The sequence below is a fragment of the Ursus maritimus genome, unplaced genomic scaffold (assembly GCF_017311325.1).
Source record: "Ursus maritimus isolate PB19 unplaced genomic scaffold, ASM1731132v1 scaffold_10, whole genome shotgun sequence".
NCBI lineage: Eukaryota > Metazoa > Chordata > Mammalia > Carnivora > Ursidae > Ursus > Ursus maritimus.
The window spans coordinates 2465051-2486091 of NW_024423344.1; the positions used below are offsets into that span (position 1 = coordinate 2465051).

At 35.0% G+C, this 21041-nt stretch overlaps 1 protein-coding gene across 4 annotated transcripts in view; it reads left to right on the forward strand.

Annotated features, from left to right (window-relative positions):
- The window catches only part of IFT88 (intraflagellar transport 88), a 145624-nt gene that overhangs the window by 41533 nt on the left and 83050 nt on the right, over positions 1–21041 (forward strand). For 2 of the 4 annotated variants that reach the window (XM_040621247.1, XM_040621261.1), the window contains 7 exons: positions 1138–1228; positions 3302–3406; positions 4588–4690; positions 5737–5851; positions 7719–7950; positions 9718–9788; positions 15506–15592. In XM_040621247.1, the coding sequence (XP_040477181.1) occupies positions 1138–1228; positions 3302–3406; positions 4588–4690; positions 5737–5851; positions 7719–7950; positions 9718–9788; positions 15506–15592 (804 nt within the window). The remainder of the gene's footprint in view (positions 1–1137; positions 1229–3301; positions 3407–4587; positions 4691–5736; positions 5852–7718; positions 7951–9717; positions 9789–15505; positions 15593–21041) is intronic. The other 2 variants (XM_040621264.1, XM_040621252.1) reach the window with 2 other exon arrangements.

Consider the following 21041-nt stretch of genomic DNA (forward strand, 5'->3'; position numbering starts at 1 on the left):
AGAGTTCATTTTCCTGGCATTTGATAGGGACAGGGTAATTACTTCTAGTGTGTTTATAACATTTATAACTTTAAAATTTCATATTCATATTTTAGGTTTAATTATCTGTAAGCAATACTTGAAGACATTTATTAGAGTGTTTTGGACTATAAAATAGAATTCTGTACTTTGTTGTAACCTATATAAAACAGCATTTATTATGCTCATTGCTCAGTTAGAATTTTGCAAGTTTTAAGTAAACTAATAAAATTTGTATCCCACCTGACTAAATTTGTAGTCAAATCTACCAAAAAATATGACTCTATAGACAAAGCTAGACTATTAAATTTATTCCTGTATTTTTTTAAAAGTCCGTTTGAAGAGAGTTAAGAGAACTGCTGTGTATTCTGAAATATTCCTAGTAAAATTTTATTTAGAAACTGATGTATATTCAGAGTATTGTGATATTTTGCTGGAAGAAAGTGGTAGCAAAATGACATTAATGCTATTTTTGAAATGGGACTGATTTGGGAGTACTATGTTTGCTACTAATGGAATCAGGATTTTTTAACTTCTTCACATTGCTGGAAGTATTCTCTAGAGTACCCATTGGTAGTAAGTAATAATAATTTTCACTCTTTTATGGGGGCTTCAGTTTTCTTCACCATAAAGTAAAGTTTTCATTTGTCATAGGCTCTGAAGAAAGGATCTACTTTCTTTTGGGGATGATAATGTAATAGCATGGGTTTTTGATTACTTATGTTTAAATCCTGGCTCTATAACTTAACTAGTTGTATGATCTTGGGCTTAATAATTAACTTTCTAAACCTCAGTTTCCCTATCAGTAAAATGAAAATAATGGTAGTATTTATGTCACATATTATTGGGAGGATTAAATGACATAGTTAGGGTAAAGCATTTGGCTCAGTGTTAAATTACACTTGTGCTAAGTAAATCTTTACTTTTATTAACCAAAAAGTGTTATATAATTATTAAAAACAGTAGTACACTTTCTCTTTAATGCCATTTATACATTTGTCTTATGTGTAACCTATTCTTATAAAAGCACAAAATGGACAATGTTACAGGTAAATTAAATTTTAGTATGTATTACTAGTTCTTGAATGAGTCAAAGTAAACCTGATTTTTCTTTAATAGTCCAGAAGAAAAGATTAGACAATTAGAGAAGAAAGTAAATGAATTGGTAGAAGAAAGCTGTATTGCCAACAGTTGTGGAGACTTAAAATTGGTAAGTTCATAAACTTATAGGATTCAGGATGGTGAAGTGTGTGTCATATGTATCTGCACAAATACAAAGCACATCTCCAGGTATTCCCCACTATCCAGAAGTAGAGCAAAACCTTTCATAAGCCGACGTGGCATCAGTTATCATGAATTTATATTGAAAATTTTTTGAGCGTTCCTAGACCCAAAACCTAACCTTTCTTAGGCTTTTCTGATATCTTGGGATACATCTTGCCAATGGATGCACAGAATAAATCAAAATAAAGCACAGATGCTCACAGACAGCTCAGAGCTCTGCTGACTTGATGCGGAGATGCTGAGTGTGGCGGTGCTACTCTCGATGCTGGGGGTGTGCCCTGCCTCTGGAAGGGTTTGCTACAAAACAAATGTTGCACACTATTTCACTTCTTGCCTTTTTTGGTGAAAGCAAAAATCCTCTTCACATTTCTTTCAGTTAGCAAAAACAGGTGCTAATGTAGGTCTTTCATTAAAGCAGAGTGGTGTTATATGAACTTTCAAAAAGTGAGGGATACCTGAATAGGAAAAAACATAGGGTTTTTTTTTTTGCTGTTGACAGGCCTTAGAGTTTTCACTAAAGCAGTTTTTTGAAAACATAGGCATCTGCTTCATAAAAGCTCTCATGTCAAAATAGTTGACTGATTTTGTAATTTTTGACATCAGTCATTTCAGTAGGAAAACAAATTCGAGTGGAACAGTTGATTAAATTTTGCAGCCTGGTTGACTATTTGATTAGACTCATAGCCTGCTGAAAGGCATAGCTACCATAGTCCACATGCAGTACTAAGGGCTGCTTTCTTATTTAAGCCTCGCTACCCCAAAATATTCTTTCCTAAGTAAACTGCAAAATCATGGTTTGCTTTTTGGGAGTCCACCTCTGGTTTTTGTGCTTTTTTTTTTTTTTTTTAAAGATTTTATCTATTTATGTGTCAGAGAGAGAAAGCACAAGCAGGGGAGCGGCAGGCAGAGGGAGAAGCAGGCTCCCCGCTGAACAAGGAGCCCGATGCAGGACTCCACCCCAGGACCCCAGGATCATGACCTGAGCCGAAAGCAGACGCTTAACCGCCTGAGCCACCCAGGCATCCCTCGTGCTTTTTTTAAAAAAAATTAAATATTTTCGGGATGCCTGGGTGGCTCAGTAGGTTAAGCGTCTGCCTTCAGCTCAGGTCATGATCTCAGGGTCCTGGGATTGAGCCCGGCATAGGGCTCTCCACTTAGTGGCAAGTCTGCTTCTCCCTCACACTCTCCCTCTGTGATCTCTCCCACTCTCTCTCTCAAATAAATAAATAAAATCTTTTAAAAATAAATATTTTCTCTTAATTTGCTTTGTTCTCATTACTTTGATTGTCATACTGTATAAATGTAATTTCTATGGCTTAGTTAACACATTAATGAATAGCATTAGAATTGTTCAGTATAAAAGCTACTTTTATTGCTCACAGAACAGGTGCTTTTTTATCTAGCTTTAAAAAAAAAACTCCCATGTTAAATTAATCTGTCTATGGTTATTCTCTTGGTGGAAATCAACAAAAGGTTCTTGGCATTCTGAGTGGGTTGTAAGAGCCAGACTAAGTAAGCATTTGTTGTACTATTGGATAGCAGTTATCCTTTGACTTTTCTGTGGAGCATCCCAGAAACCAAAGAAATCCATCTAAATTTCTATCAGATGAGTTGGAATTAAAATACCCAAAGACTCAGGATTGGATGGGAAAAAGAAGAAAATATGTAGGGTCAAATCTAAATGGTGGTGGAAGGTGTAGTGATAAAGAAACTCAACTTGAGGCTAATATATTCTCCATTTTATCACTCATACTTCCTCTTCTTTCTGGAGAGCAGTGGGGGAAACACATGACATTTATGATGATGAGTTCCACTTGAAACAAATACTCGGGGTTCTTTTGTTTTCAAGGAGAGTTTATTGTAAGAGCACTGGAGGGCATCCTGGGAATCCAAGAAAGTATAAGGCATCCAACTAAGCTTCATGCAAATATCTCCCAAATGCATAAAATGCTCATAATGAATGCTTAAAGGAATTTACAAAGTATAAACTTGATTTCAGGCCTTAGAAAAGGCAAAAGATGCGGGAAGAAAAGAGAGAGTCTTGGTGAGACAACGAGAACAAGTTACAACTCCAGAAAATATCAATTTGGATTTAACTTACTCAGTAAGTGTAAAATACCTGTTGAGTAAAATTATTTTGGCTAGGATTTGTAGATTCCCAAAGTTTTTTTTTCTTTTTTCTTTTTTTCTGGTTTTTTTTTTTTTCATTTTTAAAAAGACTATTTTTTTTCTTTTTCTTTTTTTTTTAAATTCAATTGGCCATTGTAAATCTTATTGGACCTTAGGTGCTCAGAATTCAATTAAGAGAAATCTTTATGAAGTTCATGAGGTACGCTTTGTTCTGTGCAAAGATTTTTTTTTACTTAATTAGTTTTTAATAACTTAGGAAATACCTGCAAACCCACCACCCAATGACTATTTCTGGAAGATGGCTAACATTTACACTCTGTTTTTAGTGTGGTTACTTTAATGAGATCCTAATGTGGACTTTTGGTCTGTGATTTTCAAGAACTTCAACTAGGTAAATAATACAGTGTTCTGTGAGGGTAGTGAAAAAAACAAAAGCTAATTTCTTACAGAAATGTTTTTATTCTGAAAAGACACTTGATGTTTATACTGGTGTTTTAAAAGGGTGTATTTTTAGTGGGAAAAGTGTTCATCTGCCAAATAAATGGGAAAAAAGGGCATTTGAAACTTTGAATAGGAATTTTTAGGTGTTCACTCTGGGTAGCTAATATCTTTAAATTCCATGGAATCTTTAGGGAATAATTTCTAATTATTTTTTTTTTTACCTGTAGGAAGATAAGTTTCTATAACGTAGTGACTTAAATTATAATTTTGCATATGGAGAAATACTTTTTACAGTTTTGCATATAAAGAAGTACACAAATGAAGCCTTAAGGTATTTCCACATAATGTTTAATTTTTATTTACAAAGAAAATTTGGCCCACTCTCTTACTTACTCCTTTTATTACTAGCAACATTAACAATACAAGTTTATTCTTTGTAGGTCTTTCTGAGATTAATGGATGGCAAATAACTACCTAAATTAGAAAGAATACCTAGAAAATTAAGGTACAATTTAGAGGCTTAGCTATACTTATCTTAATGTTCAGGTTCATTTTGAATGCAAGGTATTTCTGTGCATGCTTTACTTCCTAATTGGTTGGGTATCTTGGTTTAGGCATCTAGCTTTGTTATAGGATGTTAATCTCTGAAAAGATTATAGTCAAAAAAGGGCCAAAATGGTCATTACATGTGTTTTTGCAATGTTTATTCCTTAGGTTCTTTTCAACTTGGCTAGTCAATATTCAGCTAATGAAATGTATGCTGAAGCACTAAACACATATCAAGTTATAGTGAAAAATAAGATGTTTAGCAATGCAGGTGGGTATATATAGTCAATTTTCCCAGTAAGTGTACTTCTTTTTTTCCCCCTAAAGTTTATATATTTAAGTAATCTCCAATGTGGGGCCCAGGCTCACAATCCCAAGATCAAAACTTATCATGAGTCTCATGCTTTTCTGACCGAGCCAGCCAGGCACCCTTAGTATAGTTCTTTTGTAGTGTTAATTTACATTTCCCCACTTTATGTTTCCTTATAATAATCTATGCTTTAAACAAATTTATGTTTATATGGAAGTGTCCTGCTTAAAGATACTGTCTATATGAAAATCCACAGAATACAAATGAAGAAATACAGTTGGTGTGAGGTATATTACCTAACAGTAAACAAAAAATGTATTCTGTCGTTACAAGTAGAATGAGCCTTTGCAATCCCATCAAACATGCTTTCCCAAGGGGCGCCTGGGTGGCACAGTTGGTTAAGCAGCTGCCTTCGGCTCAGGTCATGATCCGGGTGTCCTGGGATTGAGCCTGGTTTAGGGCTCCCTGTTCAACGGGGAGTCTGCTTCTCTGTCTTACTCTGCCCCACCCCTCTCTCATGCTATCTTTTACTTATGTGCTCTCTCTCCTGAGTAAATAAAGTCTTTAAAAAAATGCTTTCCCTTATAAACTTATCCCCAAGAGACTATAGTTTATATGTATCATTTATATTGTGTAATTTTTTGCTAGTAGTATTAAAGTTTATTAGAATATCATTTTCTTTAATATATTAAAATGTGTGTAGCATTATTGAATCTAATTTTTAAATCCCATGTTTTTTTAGAATAACACAATTCCAGTTTTATAATATAAATCACTTGTTTTCTAGCCATATTTTCAGGACCCCATCAGTCTTAAGTTCCATTTCCTTACACAAGATCAGTGTGTAGATACATGAAAATAGTATAACTCATTTAAAGTGAGAATTTTAGGTAGTGTCTGAAGCATCCTACCTTGAGAAAAGTTTCAAAGAATATGAATTAAGGTCATCTAAAATACAGAAAAAGTGACGAAAATAGAATATTATATATTAATTATTTTTTTATTAGGGAGATTGAAAGTGAATATGGGAAATATTTATTTAAAGCAAAGAAATTATTCCAAAGCCATTAAATTCTACCGAATGGCACTAGATCAAATTCCAAGCGTCCATAAAGAAATGAGGTAAGTTTACATAATGATAACTTGATGAAATCTAAGTGTTGTTTTTCAGAAACAAGATAACTCTTCTGGCCTGTCATCAGTGGGTTGAATGTTTTGAGGTGTTTGTACATGTGAGGTGTTAGATTTATGTCGTATCTGTAGTATTTTGGGGTTTTCCCCCTGTTGACTACTTGCACACATTTATATAATGGCAAATTAAAGGTTAGAGACAAAATATGTAATCAATTGAAATAAAACAAAGCTATTTGGCCTGTATAAGGGATAACCTAGCAGGCCATTAGCAGCAAATAAAAGTCACTGCTAAGATAAAATCAAAACAGCAGTCCTTTAGAACTTAACAGACTTTAGAATGTCTTAATTCCTATAGGCTAGAAATTAAGACCATCTTATATCTTGCTGTAGATTAAGAATGAAATAATTAAGGAAGAGTTTGCATTTGAATCTTAGAAGAGGGGAGAGGAGGAAGAAGCTGGAATATTTTCTATTCATACAATATTTCAAGAGCAGAAACAGTAAATTACCTTATGGTCGGTAATGGCCTTGATATCATAGAAGATTTCCAGGATATTTACTGATTATACTTTTCCCTAGGCTTAGTACAATGCCTCTGTGAAAGTTAATTTGTTTGTGAATGCCACCTTTAGTGATCATTTGTTTTTGAATAATGTATCATTATCTTTGGGAAATATCTAGCTTGTAGGACACAATACCCTCAGGTACTTTTAACTCAGTTGAGGCCAAGATTTTGAGCATTGTAGAAAAAGATAATAATATTAGATAGTTTATGTCAAGTGCTTAATTACCAATAATGAAGAGGTGCTGTAGTAACTAAGTCGAGGGACTGGTTATTAAGAATAAGAATAGTCAAGAAAGGCTTTATGAAGGAAGTGTACTTGCGATAGGTCACTTATGTGACAAAGGGAGAAGGGGTAATATTCCAGACAAAGAGAAAATTGAGAAGAGTCAAGGAAATAACAGTATTCATGATCTGATCAGAGAATTATGAATAAACGAATTTAGTTGAAACAGGTATGTTGAGGAGTGGTTAGAAATAAGATGGGATCACATCTATGATACTGGCCATAATCAAATGACTGAAAATAAGTATTGAAGAACATGTAGAGAAATTGGAAACCTCATACATTGGGCATATAAAATGGTACAGCCAGTTTGGTAAATAATTTGGCAGTTTTTTAAAAAGTTAAACGCATTTACCAGTGGACCAGCAATTCCACTCCCAGGTATATACCCAAGAGAAATGAAAACATGCTGTCACAAAGGATTATGTGTGAATGTTCATAGCATTATTCATAATAGCCCCAAAGTGGAAACAATCAAATGTCTGTCGCGTAGGAAATGAATAAATAAAATATGGTATATTCATACTGTGGAATACTATTTGGAAATATAAAAGGAATGGAGTACTGATATATGCTGTAGTATGGAGGAGCCTTCAAAAGATTATGCTACTTGAAAGAAAGCAGATATGAAATATATATGACTGCATTTACATGCAATGTCTAGAAAAAGCAAATCCAGAGAGACAGAAAGTAGGTTAATGATTGCCTAGGGCAGAAGATGAGAATAGGGAGTGACTGTCAATGGGCACAGGTTTTCTTTTTAGGGTAATGGAGATGGCTTAAAATAGAAATGTGGTTATAGTTTCACAGCTGTATAGATATGGCAGTGCTCACTGAATTGTATATTTAAAACAAGTGAATTTTATGATATTTAAGTTAAACCTCAATAAAGCTTTAACAAAACAAAATAAAAAGTGGGAAGAAAAGAAGGAAACTCTGTGGAATGTCTTGACTACTATACTAAAGAATTGAGACTTTTAAAGCTATCCATGTTTGTTTGTCTTTAGGATTAAAATCATGCAGAACATTGGTGTTACATTTATAAAAACTGGTCAGTATTCAGATGCCATTAATTCATTTGAGCACATCATGAGTATGGCACCAAATCTGAAGGCAGGTTTCAACCTAATTCTTAGTTACTTTGCTGTTGGAGATCGAGACAAAATGAAGAAGGCATTTCAAAAATTGATTGCTGTTCCATTAGAAATTGATGAAGATGATAAATATATTTCACCAAGTGTGAGTATGAAGAAGACTGCTGTGTATCCAGCTACTAGTTATCCATGCTTTTCTGTTTCTAGAAATGAAAAAGTTGGGGGCGCCTGGGTGGCTCAGTCTTTAAGCATCTGCCTTCGGCTCAGGGTATGATCCCGGTGTTGTGGGATCAAGCCCCACATCAGGCTCCTCCGCTGAAAGCCTGCTTCTTCCTCTCCCACTCCCCCTGCTTGTGTTCCCTCTCTCGCTGGCTGTCTCTCTCTCTGTCAAATAAATAAATAAAAATCTTAAAAAAAAAAAAGAAAAAGTTGGGATGGATGACTTTTTATGTTTCTCCTAGCCCTATATTAATGTTTTAATTAAATTTAATTAATGTGCTTTTATCAGTTTCATTTGTTTAAATTATGTTGAGAATGGGACTCTGTTGAAATAGGGCTAGAGATTATAGTTAAAAGACTAACTTTACAATTTTAGTGAAAAAAGAGAAAATCTTACAAAATAGAAGATTATATGCCATTCTTTAAGAATAATATCTTGACCAAGGAACCCCTAAAACATTTTTTCCCCACTGGTTTTTTTTCAGTCATTTTTGGACAGAGGAAACTAAAACTGTGTATACTAAATAGATCAAAAATGAAAAGAATTCCTATCCTTATGCATAGAGTGGAGCAAAATGCAAAAGTCATATTTTCAGAGACCTGAGGATGAAATATTATACAATGTCAAGTGAAAAATCAAGTGAAAAAAAAAAGATACACACACACCCATACATGAACATAAACTGAAAGGAAATACACCAAAATAGAAATAGTTTCCAGGCAGTGAGATAATTTTTCTTAATACTTTTAAAATATTTTTCGGGTGTTTACATATAAAGTATTGGTATACTGTTATATTATTTCATATTAAGCCAAACCATATGAAATTGCCTGTATTTATAGATCAAAATGGTATAATAGGGGCGCCTGGGTGGTTCAGTCGTTAAGCGTCTGCCTTTGGCTCAGGGTGTGATCCCGGCGTTCTGGGATCAAGGCCCGCATCAGACTCCTCTGCTGGGAGCCTGCTTCTTCCTCTCCCACTCCCCCTGCTTGTGTTCCCTCTCGCTGGCTGTCTCTCTCTCTGTCAAATAAATAATAAAATCTTTTTTAAAAAATGGTATAATAATGCCAATTTCATAAATTGAACTTAATACATTTACTTAATAGATTATAAGGGTATTACAGCATAGTGGTTGGCTCCATCACTCAGTACTTACTCTTCTTATGCTTTAGTTCCTTTATACATAATATGACTCTAATTATAAAACCTACCTTATAGGGTTGTGAGGATTAAATGAGGTAATGCATGTGAAATGCTTAAAACAATACCTGGAACATAGTAAGTGTTATGTAAATATTAATTACTATATATTATTTTCATATTGAGAAAAATATATTATGAAAAAATCTATATTTTTAATAGAGAGTAGAGATATTATTAAGGAATTTGATGATCATTAAAGCATTTATATTTGAGTTTAGAGTTTATAATATCACACAGCTCTGGGTACTTAGTCCTATTCTATCCAGTCTGACATTTTATCGGTTGCTCAGAATCTCTTTGTTCAAGGAGAATGTCATTGGTAATTAGAAATGAGAAGAAAAGTTCTACTTTATGTAAGGGAAAATAGTTTAGAAAGATTAATTTATTCTCCATTTTATGTAACTACTTAGTGGTGAGGTTGATTAGAAATCCAAGTTCTTGGTATTTACTTCTTAATTTATCATTTTTTCTTCAATTTTATTTTCCCAGGATGATCCACACACTAACTTAGTGATTGAAGCTATAAAAAATGATCATCTAAGGCAAATGGAACGTGAAAGGTAACATTTTGTGCCTTAGTAACATAGGTTTAATTTTTGTAAGAGAGTTGAACGTATGTTCTGATTACTTCTCTCAAAACTTGTTATGTTCAGTATATTTCTCCAATAAGGCTATTATTTCACCATTTCTATACATTACTAGATTCTCTTTTTGCCTTGAAGATAATCACCATCCTCAGGCTGACCCCAATTATTCTTACTTAATAACTCTTGCTCTTTTCTTGTAATTTGCTTTCCCTCTGCATTTGGTGCACTATTAAAACTGCTTATATTACTTTTATTTAAAAAATTATATTTTTATGTATTTTTGCCCAGCTTCCCAATTAAATTTCATCTCCCAAAGACAAAATTGTACTTATTTCTTCCTTCCTCCAATATGGTACCTAGTCTCTGCCAAGTATTGTCTGAAAGTTCTAATATTTACTGTATATGTATTAGGAGTATATCACATGGTAGAGGGCCCTTAATTATTTTAATTGTGGTAAAATACACGTAACATAAAATTTGCCATCTTCATTATGGTGCATAAGACTTAATGGTTTGGTAATGTTATGTGCATTCACATTGTTTTATAATCAGTCTTCAGAAGCCATGTGTATGAGTGTGTAAAAGTGTTGGGTCATATGCTAATTCTATTTCTTTATTCATTTTTAATTCCAGTGTCATTAAGATTATATTAATTACAGGTGTGCAATCCTGTACATTAGTCATGATAAGTTTATTCTTAATCCTCTTCACCTGTTTAACCCCAGAACTCTATATCTTCTCAAACTGCAATTCTACCCATTGAAAAACTCTCTAGGCCCTGCCCCCAATACCTGGCAACCACCATTCCACTTTCTGTCGCTATGAAATGACTTTATTTACCTTGGGTAAATGGAATTACAGTATTTGTGACTGGCTTATTACATTTATCATAATGTCCTCAAGGTTCATCCTTGTTGTGGCATGTGACAGGATTTCCTTCCTTTTTAAGGCTGAATAATATTCCATTATATGAATAGAAGGCCCTTAATTTTTAGAAATTAGTTTAATATTAAAAATACTTCTGGGAAGATGGAGTAGACATAGTTTTCCCTGTTCTTCCCACTAAGTACAAATAAAAACCCTGGAAGTTATATATAAAACAAATATAAGAAGAAACGTGGAGAGAAAAGGGCAGATCAGCAAGGGACCTCAGGACCTGAGGAACAACATGGCAGTGAGCTCCCCTCGTGTTTCCCAAACTTGGAGCTGAAGAATCTGGCAATCAGAAAATGACAATGGTTGTACTAAAAAAAAAAAAAAAAAGCCCCTTTCTCTAGCCAAAGGACAAAGAAGGGAGTAGGCTAGCAAGACTGAAAACTTTGAGACAAATACCACACACACACACACACACACACACACACACACACACACTATGGCCCCACTCCCATGCATGCCAGCAAAAGTCAAGTGGGAGCCTAGCTTTCCACCCTGATAAGCTATAAAGAGACACCCATACCCCAAAAGTCCAAGTAGGGAATCAGGACTTTAATCTGACAGGCCCTTGATGAGTCCCACCATTCTGTGGTATCAACAGACAGCACATGCGGAGCCTGGAATTCCACTCCACGTGGCAGTAATGAAGCACTCCCCCTCTCTCCTAGTGTCAGAGAAAACAATGGAGAGTCAGAACTTTTTCATCATCATTCAGTGGTAACAAGGCCACCCCACTGTGATGTCAGTAGGGACCATGGCAGAAGCAGGAACTCCTGCCCCATCCAGCAGAAATAAGGACTTCTTCCCACCTTGGTTATTGTCAAAGGAGGTCGTGTGGGGAAGCTAAACATCTATTATTTGATGATAATGAGGTGCTATCTCTTCTTCGCCTGCTGGAGCAGTGTCAAAAAAGCCAGCTGAATAGAAGATTTAAATAAAAATTTGGAGTATTATAATACAGAAATGTCCCAAGTTTTGATCAAGAATACTCATCATACCAAGAACCAGGATGATTTCAAACCAAATGAAAAATCCAGTCAATAGACGCCAACACTGACATGACAGAGATGTCAGAATTATCTGACAAATTTTAAAGCAACCATGATAAAAAATGCTTCAACAAGTGATTATGAACATTAGTGGATGGGCTCAACAGAAGAATAAAGGGGATATGGAAAGATTCAGTGAACTGGAATGTGGAAAATGGAAATTACCCAATCTGAACAACAGAGAGAAAATAGAGTAAAAATAGAAATGAACAAAGCCTAAGTGACGTCTGGGACAATAACAAAAAATCTATAATTTGTGTCATCAGTGTCTAAGGAGAAAGAGATTGGACTAAAGAAATAATGGCTGGTAACTCCCCAAATTTGGCAAGAGAAATAAATATACAATACAAGAAACTAAATAAATACCAAAGTGAATAAACCCAAGGAAATCCATGTGAAGATACATCATGATTAAACTTCTGAAAATTATAGACAAAGTCTTGAAAGGAGGCAGTGAAAAACAACCTTAAGGGAAAGCAATTTTTTCAGAATGATAGTGGAAAAGTCTTAATAACCTAAGCTGCCAGATTAATAAACTAGAAAAAGAAAAGCAAAATCAGCCAAAGGAAGAAATAATAAAGAACAGAAATCATTGACATTGAAAAGAAAGAAACATCAGTGAAACATAGAGCTGATTTTTTAAATAGATGAATAAAATGAATAAACTTACAGCAAAACTGACAAAGAAGAAAGAAGACATAGATCGCCAATATCAGGAACAAAACAGGAGCTATCACTACAGACTTGGCAGACATCAGAGGGATAATAAGGGAACACTACAAACAACCTTACACCACAAAGTTGATAACTTCGACAAAATGGACCTCTTTCTTGAAAAACACAAATGACCACAACTCACCCAGTGTGAAATAGATCATTTGAGTAGCACTGTAAATATTAAAGATATTTAACTTGTAATTTTAAACCTCCCAAAAAAGAAATCTCCAGGCCCATATGGTTTTACTAGAGAATTCTAGCAGATCTTTAAAAAAGAATTAACATCAATTCTCCACAACTTCTTCCAGAAAATAGTTCATTTTACAAGGCTGGTATTCCCCTGATACCAAAACAAAACAAGGACAGTACAAAAAAAGGGGGAGTGGGGATAATAGATCAATATCTTATAAATACAGATGCAAAAATCCTACAGAAAATACTAGTAAACCGAAACTACAAACAAAATATAAAAGGAATTGTGTGCCATGACTAAGTGGGATTTATCCTAGGAATGCAAAATTGGTTTCCTGTGTAAAATCCAATGAGTAATAATAGAGGATATCAATAGAATGCAGGACAAAACCACATCATCATCTCAGTATAAAACAGAGAAAATTTTTTTGACAAAATCCAATATGCTTTCATGGTAAACAAAAAAACCTCAACGGGCTATGAATAGAAAGGAACTTCCTCAATCTGATAAAGGACATATATGAAAAACCCAATTTGACATACTTAGTGGCAAAGGACTGAATGCTTTCCCCTTAGAACAGGAACAATATGAGGATATTCTCTGTCACTAATTCAACATTGCACTTGTGGTCCTACCCATGGAAATTAGGCAAGAAAAGGAAGAAAGAGACATCCAGATTGGAAAGGAAGAAGCAAAATTATCTCTTTACAGATCATATAGTCTTGTACGTGAACTATCCTACATAAAATTTTAGAATCCACTAAAAAGCAATCACAACTAATAAGTTCAGCAAGCTTGCAGAGTAAGAGATCGATATATTAAGAATCAATACTATAGACATATACTATACACAACCAACGTACTATCCAAAATGAAATTCATAATTACATTTACAAAAGCATAAAAATAATTAGGAATAAGTTTAACAAATGAAATGTAAAGCTTATACTCTGAAAGGTATAAAACATTCCTAAAGGATATGCTAAGTAAATGGGAAGACATCACATTTTTATGGATAGGCACTTAATGTTAAGATGACAGTGCTTCCCAAATTATTTTATAGACACAATGTAATCCATATCAAAATCCCAGTAGTGGTTTTTTAGAAAGTGACAAGTTGATCCTAAAATTCATACAGAAATCCAAGGGATTCAAAATAGCCAAAACAATGTTGAAAAAGAAGAGCAAAATTGGAGGACTCACACTACAAAACTACACTAAATGTGGTAGTACTTTACGCTAGTAACATAAGGATAGATATAGAAATAATTGGAATGGGATTGAGGGTCCAGAAATAAACTTTTGCATTTATAATTTATAATTAATGAAAGTGCCAGGATAATTTGATGGAGAAAAAATAGTCTTTTCAACAAATGGTTCTGGGACAATTGGGTATCCTCATGCAAAAGAATGAAGTTGGGCCTCTCTCACACCACACACAAAAATTGCTTCAAAATGGATCATGACCTAACTGTAAGAGCTTAGAACTATAGATTCTTAGGGGGGAAAAAAAGGGGGGGATCTTGTATTAGGCACTGACTTCTTAGATATGACACCAAAAGCCCACCAAAAGCAAAAAAAATTGTGATGTGGACTTCAACACAATTAAAAACTTTCATTCTTCAAGAGACACTATCAAGAAAGTGAAAAGACAATCCACTGAATGGGAGAAAATATTTGCAAACCATGTATCCAAAATGGGACTTATTTCTCCAATATATAAAGAACTCTTCCAATTCAGTAATAAAAAACCCGGTTAATAAAATGCGAATTAAAAGCATACAAAGGATCTGAATAGACATTTCTTCAAAATAGGTAAGTGCCCAATAAGCACATGAAAAGATGCTTAAGTTAAATTCTTGGAAAATGCAACTCAGAACCGCAATGAAATACCACTTCATACCCCTTTGTATGACTGTAATCAAGAAGGCAGATAATAACAAATGTTGGTGAGGATGTGGAGAAATTGAAATCTTGTATGCTGGTGGCAGGAATGTAAAATGGTATAGCCACTTTGGAAACCAGTTTGAAAGTTCCTCCAAAGGTTCCTCAACACAGGTTCCTCATACTTAACCCAGCAGTTTCTTTCCTAGGTTTATATCCCAGAGAAATTAGAGCATATGTCCACACAATAGTTTATACACAAATGTTCATAACAGCAGCATTCATAATATCCAAAAAGTGGAAATAACCCAGATACCCACAGCTGATGAATGGATAAATAATATGTGGTCTGTCCATATAATGGAATATTATTTAGCCATAAAAAGAAATGACAGCTATATGCTATGGAACATACAAACCCTGAAAGCATTATGATGATAAGTGAAAGAAGTCAGTTACAAAAGACTACATATTCTGTGATTCCATTTATAGGAAAGGTACAGATTAGCCACATCTATGGAGACAAATAGTAATTCAGTTTTACTGTTTGCTGCACACTATTCTTCAATGGTCATTTTTACCCTTTCCTTTCATGTCCACAGACAGTGCAGGTTATGTAACTTGAGCTGCAGAGCCTTGTGTTTGTTTCTGCAGTTTCTTTCTTCTTCCATTTGTCAACCTGCATTGAAAAGAAAGAGATGAGCTGTTGATCCAGAAGGCAGTTATGGCTTGCTAATCCCATTTCCTAGCCATGGTTGTCACCCTGACTTATGGACAGATTTCTAGTGTAGCTGTCCACCATTTAGTAGACGTTCATGGTATGTTAGCTTTGATAGGTAATGTTTATATTTTTAAAAAATCCAAACTCTTTATGCCAAGTTTCTGAATGAAACTTTTTTGTTTGTTTGGTATAGGAAAGCCATGGCAGAAAAATACATCATGACAGCTGCAAAACTCATTGCTCCTGTAATTGAAACATCTTTTGCTGTAGGTTATGATTGGTAAGAGAGAAATTCAGTATAACTTGATGGACATGTTGTTTTCATAATTTATACTTTTATTTGGTTTAACCTTTTATTAGAAAGGTAATTATGAATATTGATTTCTATTTATCGGGCATATAATATTATATGGTAAAAATCAATATAGGACATTCTAAAAGTTCTGTATTTTTCTTATTGCTTATGTCATTTCTTAAATACTAAGGCAAGTGTGCTACCATTCGATATAAGGATACATAATTCCACTGTATAAATCCAACCTGTATCCTTTTTCATTTTACTGTATCTTTTCTCATTTTTTCCTTTTCTACCTTAAGTTTGTCAGTAGTACTAAAACTTTCTATCCTGTGGAATAGCTTTTACACGTAAAGGGGCTATTTTCTCCTGATGTAATGTACTTTCTAAATAGAAGTGAAGAGTTTTATTAGAGTTGGAAACTCTTAGATCTTTTGTTGAATGAGTAGTGAATTTGTTTCTTACTTCCACCCAGTACAGGAATCCCCTTTGTGGCATCCCATATAGGTGGCCATTTAATTTCTGCTTGGTGTCTTCTGGTTCAACTCATTTGTTTTATTTCTAAACATCTTTAAGGGTTAGAAAAATCTTCTTTGTATTGAATCCAAAATTGCCCCTCATGGAACTTTTTTCTGTGGTCTTTCAAGCAAACAGACTGAGTCTATGACCTATTCAATATGATACCTTACAGAATTTCAAAAAATCCAGGGTACATGTACGTACATGTACATAGCAAAGTCAAGTACAGAAGAGTTACTATCTTCACTTGCTTGCTTGCTTTCTCCCTTCCTTCCTTCCTTGTTTTTTATTGAGATATAATTTACATTATATCAGTTTCAGGTAAACAACATAATGATTCAATATTTGTATATATTGCAAAATGATCACAATAAGTCTAGTTAACATTTGTCACCATACACAGTTAAAATTTTTTTCTTGGGGCACCTGGGTGGCTCAGTCGTTAAGCGTCTGCCTTCGGCTCAGGGCGTGATCCCAGAGTCCTGGGATCGAGCCCCACATCAGGCTCCTCTGCTGGGAGCCTGCTTCTTCCTCTCCCACTTGCCTGCCTGTGTTCCCTCTCTCGCTGGCTGTCTCTCTGTCAAATAAATAAATAAAATCTTTCAAAAAAAATTTTTTTTCTTTTAAGAAAACTTTTAAGATCTAAGCAACTTTCAAACGTGCAATGCTGTATTATTAATCATGATCAGTATGCTGTACATTACATCCCATTTTTTATTTATTTTATAACAAGTTTGTGCCTTTTGATCCCCTTCATCCATTTTACCCCTCCCTGCCCCTGCTCTTGGCAACAAAGTCTGTTCTCTGTAGCTATGAGCTTGGGTTTTATTTTGTTTTCTTGTTTTCTAGGTACCTTTCATGTTTCTTCTTTCTAGACATAACTTCTGTTTTCTTAACCATATTCTTACTATCTTTCTGATGCTTACCCATTCTGTTTATTCCTTGGAGTCCATTCTATTCCTTGGAATACATTGTCTCCCTGGTTTAATTTGTACTGGAGGCTTCACAGTGGATCCATGATGTTTTGTTTTTATTGGTATTTCCAGTTGCCTGGCTCTCTTTTTATGCATTCTTTGCTTCTGTTGCAGACTCAGGTTTTTCTTGGAGTTCTCCCTTACAAAATCTCTCTCTCTGCTTCAGTTTTTATATATATGATGGTTACCGTCTTGGCCTGGTGTTAAATGTCATCTTGGGGATTACTGTCATTTCTCTCCTGGTTTGTTTAACACTTTATGTTTTCCTTGATTTCATCCTTAATTAACCCATTTAAGATCTGTCTGTGCATGTCTGTAAACATGTAATTCTGTTCTCCTTCCTGATTGGTCATTTATTTTATGAGGTAAAAAATTTAAAATTCTAAGTTGTATTTCTTTTAACTTTCTTTTAGAAGTTTAAAAGCATTTCTTCATTGTTAGCTAGCGTTGTTGCAGATTAGAAGTCTAATACTAGTCTCATCTTTGTTATTTGTAGGTGACCTGTGTTTTCTTTCTGATGATTTTTAGAATTTCCTCTGTAGCTGTGTTATTCTGAATTTCATAATGGTATGTTTAAGTTTGTCTTTTTTCCTGTCTTCCTCCTAAGCACTCAATAGACCCCTCAATTTGTACTCGATTGTTTTCTTTCAATTTGGGGAAATAGTGGTATATTATTTCCTTGATAATTTACTTCCTCCTTCTCTACTTATAAATTTCTATTAATTGGGTTTGGGACTTTCTTGTCATTTATCTTTCTCTGTTTTCCATCTCTGGCTTTGCTTTGCTTTCTGGGAAACTTTTTGACTTTCTCATCCAATCCTTCCATTTAATTATTTTGTTCATGCATTTTTATTTTATATTTACAAGAGCACTTTTATTGTCTCTGGTTGTCTGGATAAGGGGAGTCTGTGGGCTTTGCTGCACACACAGTTGGGGTGCTCAGTGGTTCCGTAAGAGCCCTGGAGGCAGGCACCCTGATTCAGCTGCCTTCTCAGCTCACCCCTTACTTGCCATCCCTGAAACCCAGCCTCACTGGATTCAGTGAGTGCAGGAAGCTCTCTCCTCTGTTGCTGCTTTCTTAGTGTCACTTCCTTTTCTCTGCTTTATAAGCCAGCACTTTCTCATTCTTCCAGAAGTTGTATTTGCTCATGGAGATAGGAATGGGAGATAAATGCATATGTCTGCTGCTGTTTTGAATCAGAAGTTTTGCCAGTTAGTACCAATAGTGATGGAAGGACTTTCTTCAGAGTTTTTTTCTTTTTTCAGATAAACAGTTCAGTTTCTTTCCTCATTTCAGATATAGTGTGTTTTTCTAGAATGACTGGTTTTCTACCTGACTAGCTGCCTGCCTTGTTTATAAGTGGGTCCCTTAAAATGTGCCCCTTTAGGTATACACAGTACTTCACTTGTGTTTTGACCAGTGTTATACTACAACAGAATCACCGTATCCCTTTTTGTGGGCACCAAACTGTGGTTGCAACCAAAGATTTCCTTGATCTGGGGGGCAATCACCTCACAATAAATGAACTGTTTATCTTTAATTATGCTGAACAGTATATGTTATTTGTTTTACCATTACTAAATCTAACCTGAATTCTCTTAATGTTTACTAGGCATACATATTAATTTTTAATGTTTTTACCTTTTCAAAAATATTATTATAATTGTGTCTTTGCAACCTAGCAGTTGAGTGAAATTCTGAACATTTATCAAATACCAACCAGTTTGACTGACATTTTCCACTAAATTAATGCTTTGACTTATCAAAAGGCGTTGCTTTTGTCATATGAGACTGAAGATCAAGCCAGCCTAGATGGTTCTACTCATGTATCATTTCACTTTTACCTAGGTATATGTTTTTACTTGAATATGTTTCTCTTGTTAAATGATAGCCTTGTATTAGAAAAATGATAGGTTCGGGGCACCTGGGTGGCACAGTCGTTAAGCATCTGCCTTCGGCTTAGGGCGTGATCCCCGCGTTCTGGGATCGAGCCCCACATCAGGCTCCTCCACTAAGAGCCTGCTTCTTCCTCTCCCACTCCCCTGGCTTGTGTTCCCTCTCTCACTGCCTGTCTCTCTCTGTCAAATAAATAAAATCTTTTAAAAAAATGATAGATTCACTTAAGAAATGTTCACAAGCAGCTACCATGAAATATAAAAGTGAATGTATTCATGTTTTTGTTAAAGACAGATTTCAAGAGATTTTTGGTTTGAATACTGATATAATGAAAGAAGAAATCTGAGAAGACCCATTCTTTAACTGAGGTTCCAGATTTACCCTCACATATTGTTTTATCCAAGCTCAGCATTTTTCCCCTGTATTTTTTCCAGGTTTATTGAGACATTATTGACATATAATATATGCAGATTTAAGGTGTACAGAGTGGTTCATGCATTTTTCAAAACAGTTACCACAGTAACATTAGTTAACACCTTCACCCTCACATAATTACCTTTTTAAAATTCTGCTTGTAAGATTTAAGATTTACTTGTTTAACAACTTGGAAGTATATAATACAGAATTGTTAATTATAGTTAGCATTTTGTATTACATCCCAAAACTTATTTATCTTATTCCTGAAAATTTGTGCCCTTTAACCAACATCTCCCTGTCTCCCCTGCCTCCCACCCCTGGTATCACCATTCTACTCTCTCTTTTTATTTTAGGTTCTACATATGAGGGAGAATATTCAGTGTTTGTCTTTCTGTGTCTGACTTATTTCACATAGCATAAGGCCCTTGAAGGACTTCAAAAGGCAGGATTTCCTTTGTTTTTGTTTCTTTTAAATTTTTTATTATGTTATGTTAGTCACCATACAGTACAACATTAGTTTTTGATGCAGTGTTCCATGATTCATTGTTTGCATATAACACCCAGTGCTCCATGCAATATGTGCTCTCCTTAATACCCATCACCGGCCTGGCCCAATCCCCCACCCTCCTCCCCTCTAAAACCCTCAGTTTATTTCCCAGAGTCCATAGTCTCTTGAGATTCATTCCCCTTTCTGTTTACCCCCCCTTCATTCTTCCCTTCCTTCTCCTACTGATCTCCCTGCTATTCCTTATGTTCCATAAATGAGTGAAACCATATGATAATTGTCTTTCTCTGCTTGACTTATTTCACTTAGCATAATCTCCTCCATTCCCATCCATTTTGCTGCAAATGTTGGGTAATCGTTCCTTCTGATGACTGAATAATATTCCATTGTATATATGGACCCAGTGCAATTGCTGGGTCATAGGGTAACTCTATTTTTAACTTTTCAAGGGACCACCACACTGTTTTCCAAAGTGGCTGTACCAACTTACATTCCCACCAACAGTGTGGGAGGGATCCCCTTTCTCCGCATCCTCTCCAACATTTGTTGTTTCCTGCCTTGTCAATTTTTGCCATTCTAACTGGTGTGAGGTGGTATCTCAGTGTGGTTTTGATTTGAATTTCCCTGATGGCTAATGATTTTGAACATTTTTTCATGTGTCTGTTAGCCATTTGTATGTCTTCATTGGAAAAGTGTCTGTTCATATCTTCTGCCCTTTTTTTGATTTGATTATGTATTTCCTGTGTATTGAGTTTGAGAAGGTCTTTGTAGATCTTGGATGCTACTCTTTTATCTGTAGTGTCATTTGCAAATATCTTCTCCCATTCCGTGGGCTGCCTCTTAGTATTTTTGACTGTTTCCTTGGCTGTGCAGAAGCTCTTAATCTTGATGAAGTCCCACAAGTTCATTTTTTCTTTTGTTTCTCTTGCCTTCAGAGATGTGTCATGAAAAAAGTTGCTTTGGCCGATGTCGTAGAGGTTGCAGGCTATGTTCTCCTCTAGGATTTTGATCGATTCCTGTCTCACATCGAGGTCTTTCATCCATTTGGAGTTTATCTTTGTGTATGGTGTGATAGAGTGGTCAAGTTGCATTCTTTTGCATATAGCTGTCCAATGTTCCCAG